The sequence below is a fragment of the Oncorhynchus mykiss genome, chromosome 17 (genome assembly GCF_013265735.2).
Source record: "Oncorhynchus mykiss isolate Arlee chromosome 17, USDA_OmykA_1.1, whole genome shotgun sequence".
NCBI classification, from domain to species: domain Eukaryota; kingdom Metazoa; phylum Chordata; class Actinopteri; order Salmoniformes; family Salmonidae; genus Oncorhynchus; species Oncorhynchus mykiss.
Window position 1 is genome coordinate 44,137,916 of NC_048581.1, and position 12,808 is coordinate 44,150,723.

General features: G+C 48.1%; 1 protein-coding gene across 6 annotated transcripts in view; it reads left to right on the plus strand.

Annotated features, from left to right (window-relative positions):
• The window catches only part of setd5 (SET domain containing 5), a 49,408-nt gene extending 38,960 nt beyond the window's left edge, over positions 1 to 10,448 (plus strand). For 4 of the 6 annotated variants that reach the window (XM_036949954.1, XM_036949951.1, XM_036949950.1 and 1 more), the window contains exons 12-24: positions 158 to 241; positions 344 to 493; positions 591 to 968; positions 1,238 to 1,495; positions 1,714 to 1,837; positions 3,298 to 3,578; positions 3,803 to 3,859; positions 4,017 to 4,523; positions 5,096 to 5,188; positions 6,696 to 6,988; positions 7,373 to 7,500; positions 7,806 to 7,894; positions 7,986 to 10,448. In XM_036949954.1, coding sequence (XP_036805849.1) covers positions 158 to 241; positions 344 to 493; positions 591 to 968; positions 1,238 to 1,495; positions 1,714 to 1,837; positions 3,298 to 3,578; positions 3,803 to 3,859; positions 4,017 to 4,523; positions 5,096 to 5,188; positions 6,696 to 6,988; positions 7,373 to 7,500; positions 7,806 to 7,894; positions 7,986 to 8,648 — 3,105 coding nt within the window. In that variant the 3' untranslated portion in view covers positions 8,649 to 10,448. The remainder of the gene's footprint in view (positions 1 to 157; positions 242 to 343; positions 494 to 590; positions 969 to 1,237; positions 1,496 to 1,713; positions 1,838 to 3,297; positions 3,579 to 3,802; positions 3,860 to 4,016; positions 4,524 to 5,095; positions 5,189 to 6,695; positions 6,989 to 7,372; positions 7,501 to 7,805; positions 7,895 to 7,985) is intronic. The other 2 variants (XM_036949953.1, XM_036949955.1) reach the window with 1 other exon arrangement.
• The last annotated feature ends 2,360 nt before the right edge of the window (positions 10,449 to 12,808 follow it).

Genomic DNA, 12,808 nt, shown 5'->3' on the forward strand with positions numbered 1-12,808 from the left:
TGTGTGTTTGTCTTGGTGCAAAGACGTGTGTGTACATATAGAGACGGGGTGGATGGGTTGTAGAGAATTTTACAACTCGTGTGGTCCTTTCCTACAGAGACACATGGGGGTGTGTGTGCACTGTGTAATGAAAATGTATGCACCGTATGTGTTACAGGAGGCACTCCTAGATGGGGTGAAGCTGGAGGAAGGAGAGGAGGAAGAGCTGGACGAGAACGGAGTCCTCATCTCTAGTAGGCCGGTATGTGCCACATCTCCGCCCTGACATAATTGTTGTCGCACCAACCAACCCACTGTCACTATCAAATCATAGTATAAGTCTCCACTCTCTCTGTCTCTGTAGAAGAGGACGCTCAGCACAGGGGCTATAGATGAGTTTAAACAGGAGGGCCTGGAGTCTGCAGAGGGGAGCGGAGGGAACCCCACGGGGGTTAACGCCGCGGCCCACCAAGCAGGGGTGGGGATAAGCACGCGCCGTGCCACCTACGTCACCGTGAGTCAGACTTTCATTCCTCTTACCGCCACATTCTCTTTTTGAAATTTGTGACCAATTTTCCAATTTCAATATTGATCCCCCCCCCCCCCAACAGAATCTCTCTCTCCAGGAACCCTCCTTAGCAGCCGACGCAGACAAGGCCCTGGTGTGTACTGCTCCCCTCCTGGCCCCTCTTGCGATGCCCCCCAAGCCTCCCCCGGCCCGCTCCTCCAAGCCACGGCCTAAGAGCCGCATCTCGCGCTACCGCTCCAGTTCGTCGCAGCGAGCCCGCCGCCAGCGGCAGGCCCTGGCCCTGCAGCAGGCAGCCCTGGAGCAGGCGGTGGTGGCCGAGGGGCAGGAGGGTCCCCTGGGGGGACCCGGGACAGAGCTGAGGCTGGGAGACGGAGCATTGGGAGCTGGGCAACTCCTTGACGGAGAAGGCCTGAGTGCTCTGAACAAAGGCAACCTTCGCAACCTGCCTAAGACTAAGAAGGTGAGAGGGATGGGGCTGACTTCCAACCACCATTTTGTATTGAATTGTTATTTCTTATTTCTTAAACATTTAAGGAACCAGGACAACTCTTTAGAGTTTTTGTATTACAACATTTATAGTCCAATATACACAAATGTAGAATTTGTCAGACTTTTCCACAATTTGTTAAAAATAATTCCCAAATTTCTCGCTGAAAAGTCCCTTTTAGAATTTGGCGGTAACGAGCCTTCCAGAATTTGTTTGCAAATAATGATCTCCCCCTCCTCCAGTACCTGGTGACTGAGTGGCTGAACGACAAAGTGCTGGACAAGGTAGTCCTGCAGGAGGCGCCCACGGTGGAGCGGCAACTGCGCATCACCACCGACCCCACGGTGCTGGCGACTACGCTCAACATGCTGCCGGGCCTTGCGGCCTCGCCGCTCATCTGCACGGCGCCCAAACACTACGTGCGCTTCGGCTCGCCTTTCAACCCTGAGCGCCGGCGCCGGCCCGTCAGTGTGGACGCCACCTACGGCTCCTTCAAGAAGGTAACGGTGGAGGCAGTTGTGGAAGTTGTTGGGGTCAATGGGGAACAGAGGTACATGGAAAATGTAATGTGATGTGTAGTGGGTGCTTGAGAAGGACAGGGCTGTTAGAAGTGGATGCATCCCAAGTGTGCACTTGTCCACTACCCTTCATATGTTTGAAGGATATTCAGTGTTCCGGTATTTTGTCTGATGCCTGTTTGTATCTCCCCTATGTGCAGAGATGGATCCAACAAGCCCAGGATGAGAGCGGGCTCTGCTCGGGGGGCCTGGAGGACGGCACTGAGTCCACCTCTTCCCACCAAAGTAACAGCAGCAGCTCCACCCCCAACCCTTTCAAAGCCGGTATCTACAAACGTCTTTTTTTTTTTGTCTGTTCACTGTCTTCTAACAAGTCTAGTAGCATTTGTAATCTAAACTCAGCAAAAAAAGTAACATCCCTTTTTCAGGACCCTGTCTTTCAAAGATAATTCGTAAAAATCCAAATAACTTAAAATCTTCAATGTTAAGGGTTTAAACACGGTTTCTCATTCTTGTTCAATGAACCATAAACAATTCATGAACATGTACCTGTGGAACGGTTGTTAATACACTAACAGCTTACAGACGTTAGGCAATTAAGGTCACAGTTATGAAAACTTAGGACACTAATGAGGCCTTTCTACGTACTCTGAAGAACACCACAAGAAAGATGCCCAAGTTCCCTGCTCATCTGCGTGAACGTGCCTTAGGCATGCTGCAAGGAGGCATGAGGACTGCAGATGTGGCCAGGGCAATAAATCGCAATGTCCGTACTGAGAGATGCCTAAGACAGGGCGACTTGGAGACTGGATGGACAGCTGATCGTCCTCGCAGTGGCAGACCACGTGTAACAATACCTGCACAGGATCGGTACATCCTAACATCACACCTGCGGGACAGGTACAGGATGGCAACAACAATTTACACCAGGAACGCACAATCCCTCCATCAGTGCTCAGACTGTCCGCAATAGTCCAGCATGACAATGCCACCAGACATACTGTTCATTCTGTGCGTGATTTCCTGCAAGACCGGAATGTCAGTGTTCTGCCATGGCCAGCGAAGAGCCCGGATCTCAATCCCATTGAGCAAGTCTGGGACCTGTTGGATCGGAGGGTGAGGGAAAGGATCGTTCCCCCCAGAAATGTCTGGGAACTTGCAGGTGCCTTGGTGGAAGAGTGGGGTAACATCTCACCACACCAGATACTGACGGTTCCTTTTGACCCCCCCCCCCCCCCCCTTTGTTCAGGGACACATTATTCCGTTTCTGTTAGTCACAGGTCTGTGGAACTTGTTCAGTTTATGTCTCAGTTGTTGAATCTTATGTTCATACAAATATTTACACATGTTAAGTTTCTTTTTTTGCTGAGTTTAGTACAGACCTGGTTTATACTATTCCAAGTCTTTCAAATACTTTGAGCACTTTCAAGGTGGACGATGTTTGCACTTTTGGGACTTTTCTTTTTTGTTCCATTGCAAGAGGTCACCCAAGCACAGCTGCAGCATTCGAAAGGTTCCTAATAGTTGAAATGGTTTTTGGAACCCGGGTCCGGTATAGCAGTCTTGCTGTTGACGAGCACTCTTCCTCAGACGTGCCAGTATTTAGCGTTAGCTATTGTTAGACTGGTATTGTTTTACTTACTTTATCCTAATTCGTCAACCATGTACATCATTTTAAGTGAACCTAACCCCAAACGAAGATCCTTTTCATCGGTGTGCGCTGACACCTGTCACAGCAGATCATCTGACACTATTGCTTTTCTTTCCGATTAAAAAAAATAAAGAACTGGCGGCGCCCCCCAAGAAGCGGCGGTCCATATATGGCCCGGAGGTGGAGGCAGCGCCGCCTCTGCCCGGCTCAGAAGAACACGGTCTGCTGCTGCGGCCCCTGTCGCCCATCACTCCCCCGCTGCCGTCGGACCAACCCCTGCCTAGCCCCGCATCCTACGCCGCGCTGCTGGGTTGCTACGGCGACGAGGAGCGCCGGCTGTCCAACGGCATGGTTGCCTACTCGCCACTGCCCTCGCTGCCAACCAGCCGCTGCAACACGCCACTGCAGTTTGAGGTACTTTGGAAGGATGCGGATAAACACACACAGGACATACAGAAATACACACACACACATGCTCGCACACACACAGGACAAACTGAGCGTCGGTGGGGTGTCAGTGGGGTACCAGAACATATGACATTTCTGCGTACAGCGCTACAGTGCATAGACATGGTTGTTTTCACTGTGCTATCGATCTGTTTCTAATGGTATTTCATGTCTCTCTTCTACCCATCCAGAACATATCATCTCCAGAGGCTTCTCCTGTGCACAGGCCAGAGTCTATCTCTCCAGAGGTAGGCATTCACCCCACAGACCCAGAGTAACTGTGAGAGCACTGGAGACGGGACTAGATGCGTTAGGGAACACAGGACAGATGAGGGCAGGTGTTTTTTTTCCCTTTGTCACAGGTTTCGTAACCCTGTTTCCCTCTTCTTCCTCCTCCACCTGTAGCCGTGTCTGCAACCGGACGTTGACGCCCCGCGCTGCGCCCTGCAGTTCCCCAACCTGTCCTCGGGCCTCGATGGCCCTGTGCCCGCCATGTCAGACGACTTCTCTCTCCTCTTGGCAACGGGGCCTCCTCCCCCTGACACGCAGGGGCAGCTGGCCTCCATGGTGGGCGGGGGAGGCCTCCTCACTCCCCTGGCGCCAAGCACCTTGTCCGAGTCGGCCCAGCAGGCCAGAGAGCAGAGCTTCAGGACTGAGTTCAACCTCATCTATACCTGCTCCCCGCTCAACGCCAACCTGGGCAACCCCGTCACCACCGACAGGCGCCTCAGCCAATCGGAGGGCAGCTTCTCCCCGGCCGAGTCCTTTTACAGCACCGTGAGTGGCCAAGGGCATCTGGCCGAGGCAGGGCCTGGCTCTCTGTCGCCCTACGGCGAGCAGCACTATGGCGGGGGCTACCCAGACAGCGGCACCCCTCCCCATCACACCAGTAACCCACCGCAGAAAAAGAAGGCAAGTCCAACTCTCTCAACGTTTTCCTGCTTTTGTTTTTTTTTTCTCCCCATAGAAATTGTACTATTTAACAAAGATATTTGTGTTTTAAATAAAACTCCCAAATGGCGGTATGCTAAGTAGATCATGTCTGAAGTGGTAGCATGGAAGAAGTGCCTACATGCTTATTGGTATAATGTCCAAATTTGAGGGGAATGAGTCATATTGAGTGTGGTAGAGTATGTGGAAACTGAATGACTACTTGGTCATTGTAGTATTTCCTTGCTTTGTGTTTTCCATTCACTTTGTGTCAAATAGATCAAGTGGGCTCAGTGATTCCACGCCGAGATGATAATTAAATCAAAATAGACATGGGGTAACAATTGTCATACATGTCTTTAGAAACAAACAATGCCGTACTTCTAGAATGATTTACACATTTTCTCTCTCTCTATGTGTATTCTGTCTTTCCTACTGCAGCTAGCCCAACAGGTTTTGTGTTCTGTCGACCCTCTCCTCACCCTCCCACCCCCCCCCTATGCTCCTCCTGAAACCTTTGCCAAGTCTTTCTTCCACTGTTTCTACCAAGGCAGAGGGCCAACCTGCAAACCGTTAGTCTGCTGACAGGACAGCCAGGTTACCAGGCTATAGCAGTAAGACGTGAATACAAGACAGTACACAATATGGTGAATATTTCCATACCATTTAGAAGTGTGCATGTAAATATTGTTTGGCATCCGCATACACAGCCCCGCCCCAAACTCCCCTTTTCCAAAAAAAAAAAACCTACATGACCTATTATATCAAAACATCTCTGTGTCAGAAACATGGTCACCCCGCCGTCTCGGAGCGCCGTGCTACGAGCCTGATGCTTCATGGTGTCGTCTTCAGGCTGCCGAGGTTGAGCCAGGCCCTGTGGGCGTCGGCTTCACTGGCCATTCGTCTATGGTCCATCTCATCCATATTTCTGTGCCCGCATCCCCTTTCACCAGCCTCAATCCATACCAGCAGTATGGCCAATGCCCATCTAAGAACCATACTAGCACCCCTTCAAGAGGCACCCCTAAGGGCCCAAGGCCAATCAGAAGGTCCATAAAAGTAGTCTTTGGAGCCCGAGAAGCTGGGGTTGGGGCCCAAGCAGAATCAAAAGGCCCTAACAAGTATAGTAGTCCTCGGGTCCGAAGACCCTACTGTGTGGCGATTCTTCAAGTCCTAAGCCTCCAACTGCAGCTCTAAGGGGCTAGGTGGGGCCTCCTGGTAGCCCTGATATCGGACTGTCCATTCAGGCAGCCTTCATCTCTCTTATCCCCGTCCCCTTCCCCGTCCCCTCCTTGAGTCTCCTGCCTGTTTCATGACGACCTTCTGTCGGGCTGCTCTCTCTCATTTGTCTCTTGAGTGTGGGTGAATGTACCGTACGCGAGTGCCCTGTGGTTCTGTTTTTGTCACCCCCCCCCCCCCCCCCCCCCCCCCCCCTTCTGTTTTCTTTCTTACCTCGCAGTGGTTGCTTTGTGTTGTGATGTTTCATTTGATAATGATAAGTTGCCTGTGCTGATGTTTCAATGTTGGCCCGTTACTAACTATCCACAAAGAACAAAGGCTTCAAAAGTCAAAACAGAATGGTGGTGTGTGACGACAACCCATTTTAGAATATGATCGCTTCCTGATTCTGGTAATAACATTGATGCCAGTATCAATACTCTGGTACAAAAAGCCATTTTCTTTGCCATTCAGCAGGGTTTTGTCCTGACACTGTAGGGAGAGCGTGATAAAGCTACCCTGGATTGCTTCGTTGTTTGTCTGTTATTGTCAAAGTCGACTCATTCCAATTGTCAGCCCAAGGTATTGTATTTTTGCACCTCTGTATCCACGTCAGATAACCACAGCAACTGAGGATGTTGACCCACCATAGAACTCCCAGGATGGTAGAAGTAGTAGATCGGTGACCTGTGGTTGCTCTTCCGTTCAGGGTTTGGTAACATTTTGGATGTTTGGTCAGTCCGTTGATAACGTGTAAGCGAACGTGCATTCAAGGTAAGTCGTCTAACAGTTGAGTTGATGCATGACGTCCTGACCATACTGTACTGGTGAGTAATCACTGGTGTCGCAATGCAACCAGTGGAAGTGTGTGTGTCATGGGACTAAGGCTGTACATATGACTGACTAGGGATGGTTCTTTTTCCCTCGACGACTCAGGTGTCTCTGCTGGAGTACCGTAAGAGAAAGCAGGGGAGCAGCAGGGACCCAGAGCCCGGGGGTAGCTCCCTGGACACCCGCCCCAGTTCCATCTGTGCCAGCGCCAAGTCTCCCGGAGGCCTCCGTTCCTTCCACCTGCAGCCCCCAGCCTCCCCCCACAGCTCCTTCTCCTCCCCCACCCACTCCTCCATCCCCCAGATAGAGGAGGTGAGCCCCCCAGATAACCACCACACCGTCGCCCCTGGACCACCAACACAGCAACAGTCCAGGGCTCAGGAAGGCACCAGCCACTGGTAAGACCAGACACCGGCACCACATCCTCTCACAGCACTTTGTTCCCTGTCACTTAGCATTCACTTGTCTTGTTGGTGTGCAGTTGACTTCAAGGGTAACTGCACTCAAAAATAAACATTTCTTTAGATTTTTCCCAGACCTCAAAAATGGTCTCCTGATGTGGTTTAAGCATTGTTGTGGACTTGGAACATCCCATTTGTTTTGTTTTTCTATTTAAAAAAAATGTGACTTAGAGCGAAACCTGACAATATTGAGGAAAAAACAAAAATGGATTCGGCAACAAAAAAACAATTGTACAGATTTTATAGGGTCCTATATAAACCCATTGTGTGTGTGACTGAACATACTGTACATGACGGTGTTGGTGTTTTGCTTCGATCCAGGATGGTGCCCACGACAGTTGAGCGGCTGAGAGAGGGCCAGGGTGTCTTAGAGCGGGTACTGAGGGGCTCCCTCAAGATGGACCGTGTGCTGAAGAGAACGGACTGCTCGGCTACAGACAAGGACCCTGGTACTGCGCTCGTTTTCACTACCAGGTTTCTCTAGTTTTCACATGAATGAAGTAGTAGGAAATTCAGGCCAGACGTCCTCCTGTCCCGATTTTAGACGAGACTTAAACATAGACCTCTAGTCTGAAATATAGAGGTGTGTTTAGGCTGGTTTGTCTTGGGTTTTCTCGTCTAAAATTTTTGTCTGAAATGTAGCTACAGTATCTAGCCTAGTCTGGAACAACATTTGCCAAATTCATTTCAGATTCTGAGGAATCCGCACGCATGTACCATCTGTTCAGCTTGTGTCCTGTTATGTTTATCCCAGATGCAGACCGGTATGAGATCCAGACGGTACCCCTGGCCTCTCCCATGAAAAGCCCACAGAGATACAGCCCGTCTGTCTACACACACCAGGTATGGTGTCATTTGCGAGAGTTGAGTGTTTTGTTTCGCCTGGTTTTGTACAGGGTGTCAGGAAGTATTTTGTGTGTTTTCTCGTTCTAAGGTGCAGCCCCCCTTATCGGAAGGCCACCAGCAGACAGTGGACAGTCCAGCCTTCCTTCAGCAGAGCGTGTCCTCTCCATTCCGTGGTTCCTACAGTCCCTCGGCTCCCCCTCCCTCAGGCCAGGGCTTCTATTCTCGCCTGTCCTCCCTCTCCGCCCTGTCTCAAGACCCCTCGCAGCAGCATCAACAACAGCCCCTCAACTCCCTGTCCTCCTTCCCCAACCAAACCACCTCCACTGCAGACTCGGCGCTGTGTGGGGCCTCCAGACCGCCAGGAGGCAACCTGCACCAGCCGAGCGGCAGCAGCAGTATGGACGGGTCCCACGTGTACAGTGGCGGGAGCCACCTAAAAGCCAACCTCTTGAACAGCGGGTTGTCAGGGTCTCCCACCCCTGGCTCCAGGGCTCACGGCAACCCTAAAACAGACTTGGGCGCCGGTGCTGTGGGGAACCCGGCGTCCCACCACGCCTCCAGACTGAGCCAGCAGCAGGCGTCCCGGAGCCTGAAACCAGGCAGCCCCGGGCAGACAGTGCTGCAGACCGGCTCCAGGCTCCTGGCGGCCTCCACCGGCCAACACTACCCACAGCGCGGGACACCCCTCAGTCAGTTCCAGCACCCACCCATACAGGGGTCAGGAGTAAGGACACAGTCAGGAAGCTTTTAGGATGTTGTGTGTGTGTGTGTTTGCTTGAGCGTGTGTGTGTGAAATTGTGTACCTCCTATCTTAAACCCTGTGGAGAAACTAGGCTTGGGGGAGGGGTTATATACAGACCTAAGAGGAGTGAGGACTTGGCTTCTTGTATGGATTTCTCCTTATTTTCTGTCTTTTTTTTTGTTTTATCTGAAACTAAATTACTGCATTCTAAACATGGCTAATTGAGGAACTTCAACATCATCAAGGAATCAAATGAAAAGAGAAAAAACACATGTTCAACAAAAAAGTGTAATTTGAAATTGCCCTGACATGAACAGACTGTGTAAAACTGGCAAAGTAGATGGTGAAACTCAACCACGACTATCTGTACAAAGTGTTTTCTTGGTTTTTGTTTTTAAAGAAGCGTACCTATTGTTTTGGTTCTGGATTTGTTAATGCTGAGATGGCAGGTGTAACTCAGCAGAGACTTTGTCAAGGTTACTTTTTGGATTTGGCTAGAAGCCGGGTCAGTCCTGCAGTATGTGTTTCGTTTGGAAAGGGGAAACGATACTTGCAAAAGTGTATGTGTGTATCATCCATTATAAAGATGCAGAGGGTGGCAAATAAGAGCTGCCTAAAAAATCATTCCTTATGATTTCCAGTTTTTTTGTCTCAAACTTAGCCAATTTCTGAAAACTCTTGATCTGTATTTTACTGTTCAATGATTTTTCTGCTCTTTTTTTTTTATTTTGTTTCCCACGTGACTGTTTTGATTTGATGTATTACTACTTCACAGTAGATTTGCTATATTATACTTGAGTCATACAGATCTTGTAATTCATGGTGCTGCAGTTGTTTTCCTCTAAGTTATTTACATTCAAATCCAGTTATGTTCCGCACTCAACCGGTTGATTCAGCTCATTTGTTATTTGGAATCAAGACTTTTGCCAGAAATGCATCTTAGTAATCGTTAACTTTTTTATTCTGCTGGAGCGAGAAGTAAGAAGCAGAGTACTTCATTTTTCTTTTTTTCTTTACTCCGTTGTTGGGTTTGTTGTCTCTTGAATCCTGTCGGATTCTTTTTATGAAAAATGTATTGAGAATATATATTTTTTTCTCTCCCTCTGACCAATCCTTGCATTCCGTATGCCACCTAAGAAAATAAGAGGATAATCTATGGCGGGATTTGTTTGAATGGTATAAAAAAAAAAAAAAAAAAGCTGCTGTGTTCTCCTTTATTTGTTTTCTTATTTTTACGCGAGTGCTGCTTCAAGACGTTTCCCTTCCCACAGAATGCTGTACCTCCATTTTAGTAGGGTCTTCACCAACTGAATACAAAACAAAAAGATGAAAATCACACTGCGGCGTTAACAAGTCATGTGCCATGATCACTGCAGTGGGACTTTTAATCCATGTTAAATGACATTGCTGATGCACACTGGGAGATGTAGTCTCCTCGTGACAGACGAGACCGCAGGAAGATGGACTTTTAAATGGAACTCGTTCGGACGTTCTAGTTTGGTTGGGAGTAAATGTCTTTGGGGAGCCAGGAACCACACTGGGGCTTTAAGGGAAGGTTTTGAACAGAGGGACTTGTCAGCTTGACCGGACACTTGACCTTTCTTATTGCCTCATCCATAGACAAAGGGTACTCACTTGTTACATGAATGTTTGACCGAAGACTTCAGAGAAATATGTGACACAATATTACCAGCACCTTGAGTGAAGAAAGACAAAACCCTAAAATGAAACAAATGAGAATGTAAGATCATGTGTACTTGTATAAAATGTGTTAAACTGTACAAAGAGAAATATAGTACACTAAATTTGCAGCATGATATTTATTTTCTGGATCTTACCGATGGACAGATTGGGATGACAGTCTGTCCAGAAAATCTGTTTCTACACAACAAAACCGGACAGTGCATTTCTTTTTCTGCGGGAGGTTTAACTTTGTTTTGATTTTTAAACAGAGCATAGTGGTAACTATTTGGACTCCCCATCCAAAAGATATAATTACATACATTTAGTATTTTGAAATTGGCCATTTTTGATTTTTCATGCAAGGACAATCCTAAATTTTAGTAATTTAGCAATTAGGATTAAGTGCCTTGCTCAAGGGCACGTCAATTTATTTGATTTTTTTTTTACCTAGTCTGCTCAGGGAATCGACCCAGTGACCTTTTGGTTACTGGGCCAACGCTCTTAACCGCTAGGCTACCTTCCATCCATTCCATCCCATCTATGATCTATGATATGTTGTGTATACCCCCCCCCCCCCCCCCCCCCCCAAATCTGTGAGGGGAAAAGGAGATGAAAAAATTTCCACACAGTATGTTAAACTGCCATTTTTTTATTAGAAGGAAATTATATACATACAATGAAGTCAACAGTGAAATATTGGCATGCATCTCCTTAGCTTAACAAACTAAGTGACGCTAGGGTGCTTAGCAATATGTCACTGAGGCTTGCGTAAAGTTGCAAATTCAGACATGCACCAAAATCTCGGTGTCGTGTGAAGTCGCGAAGCCTCTGGAGTACGCCTAGTGAAGTGTAAACCCAGCATACGTTTGTGAAGTTGACTGATGGCGCTCTCGCTACCTTTCACATTGAAAACCTAATCAGGGTGCGAAAGCGCCACTTAGTCAATGTCATATAGAAGATTGAACACCTACGAAAGAACAGAGGGGAAAATTATAAAATGGGGAAATGGCTATAGACCTTTTTGTAACACTGCGTGGTAATGACGGGTGTCTGGTTGGGGTATGGGCGCCCACACTTGGGCAGCGGAGTGTAATAGCGTTGACATGTATAATGCAACGCCATTTGTCTTGCGTACCTGTCGCGAGGTGATACATGGGCTGTCCTCTTAGAAGGGCAACGCAGTCCACCAATCAACTCAGTTGGTCCCATGTACCAGTGGTCATTACAGTAAGGCGACAGGCAGGAATCTGAACAAGCATATTGGGACGATGGGAAACTGTACACGAGTTGGTTGCTACTTTTGCGGTACTTGTTTGACAACACCTTATTAGTATCCATGCCAACTGAGGAGATCCTTTGGTCCAGTTAAATGTTTTTACAGTCAATATTGTTGCACACACTGGCACCCAACTCACAGGATGGGAGTTGGGTTGTTCAATTCGGGAATTTGTTCCTCCTTTTGAGAGAACCAATTCCCAAATTGAAGGTCGAGTGGGGTTGTCTGCAGCGTAACTGCTTCATTAAAGGGTCCACTGCCAGAGTCTTGCCGTCTTGTATTTTGAGTGTTGGGGGCATCGGTGTCTTCCTTCACCGGATCCAGCTGTAGGCACGACACTCCACCTCCGGCAATTCCTTATAAACGATGCGGTAGCCACACTCTGTCGAAACCCGCTGGCACTTGTTGGGCCATGTGGTAGGTTTCATCGGTCTGGGGATACGAACAGAAACCAGGCACTTTGTGATATTGGCAACAGAATTCCTGGTTGGCTTTAGCAGATTTTTCTATATCTCACATTTTTAAGGTCTCTTTTTAATTTAGCTATTCATTTGGTTTGTTTACTCACGAGAGGCAAAAGTAGCCATTTTCATGGCAGTAGCACTTGTCACAGCCCCTGTAGAAGGTCTGTCCAGGCTGAAACTGAACCTCCTTGTAAATACACGGACCTGTAGTCAGAATACAGAGCTCAATTGACATTGATAAAAACGTACCGGTTGTTAGAATGCACTGTCAATCTATCTGGCTATGGCATGCACAATTGCAAGGATTTACAAATCAACTCAAAGAGATTACTGCCTGATCCCAATCGGACCCTGAATAAGTAGACCTGCCCTGCTGCACCCTGCGCTGCCAGCATTATTTCAGTTGGCCAGTAGATGGAAATGTTACACTTAAACTGCCTGTGCACCAAAAGAGAAATGACAAGTTACCAGAAACATGTTAGCCTACTCTGGCGCACTACTTAGGACCAGAGCTGGTTCTTCAGCTGCCTTTGATGGAGAACCCTTGTTTTGGTTCCAGATATAACCTTTTTTTTTTTTTTTACAAAAGGGTTTTTCGTTGGGTGAAATGTTTCTACCTGGAACCAAAAAACAGATCCCTTCATTACACCTTTTTTCCAAGAGTGTATATAATCAAGGTTGTACTGTACCTGCGTGTCTGTAGATGGCTGCCTGGGTCACCTGACAAGTCCAGATGAGACTAAGGG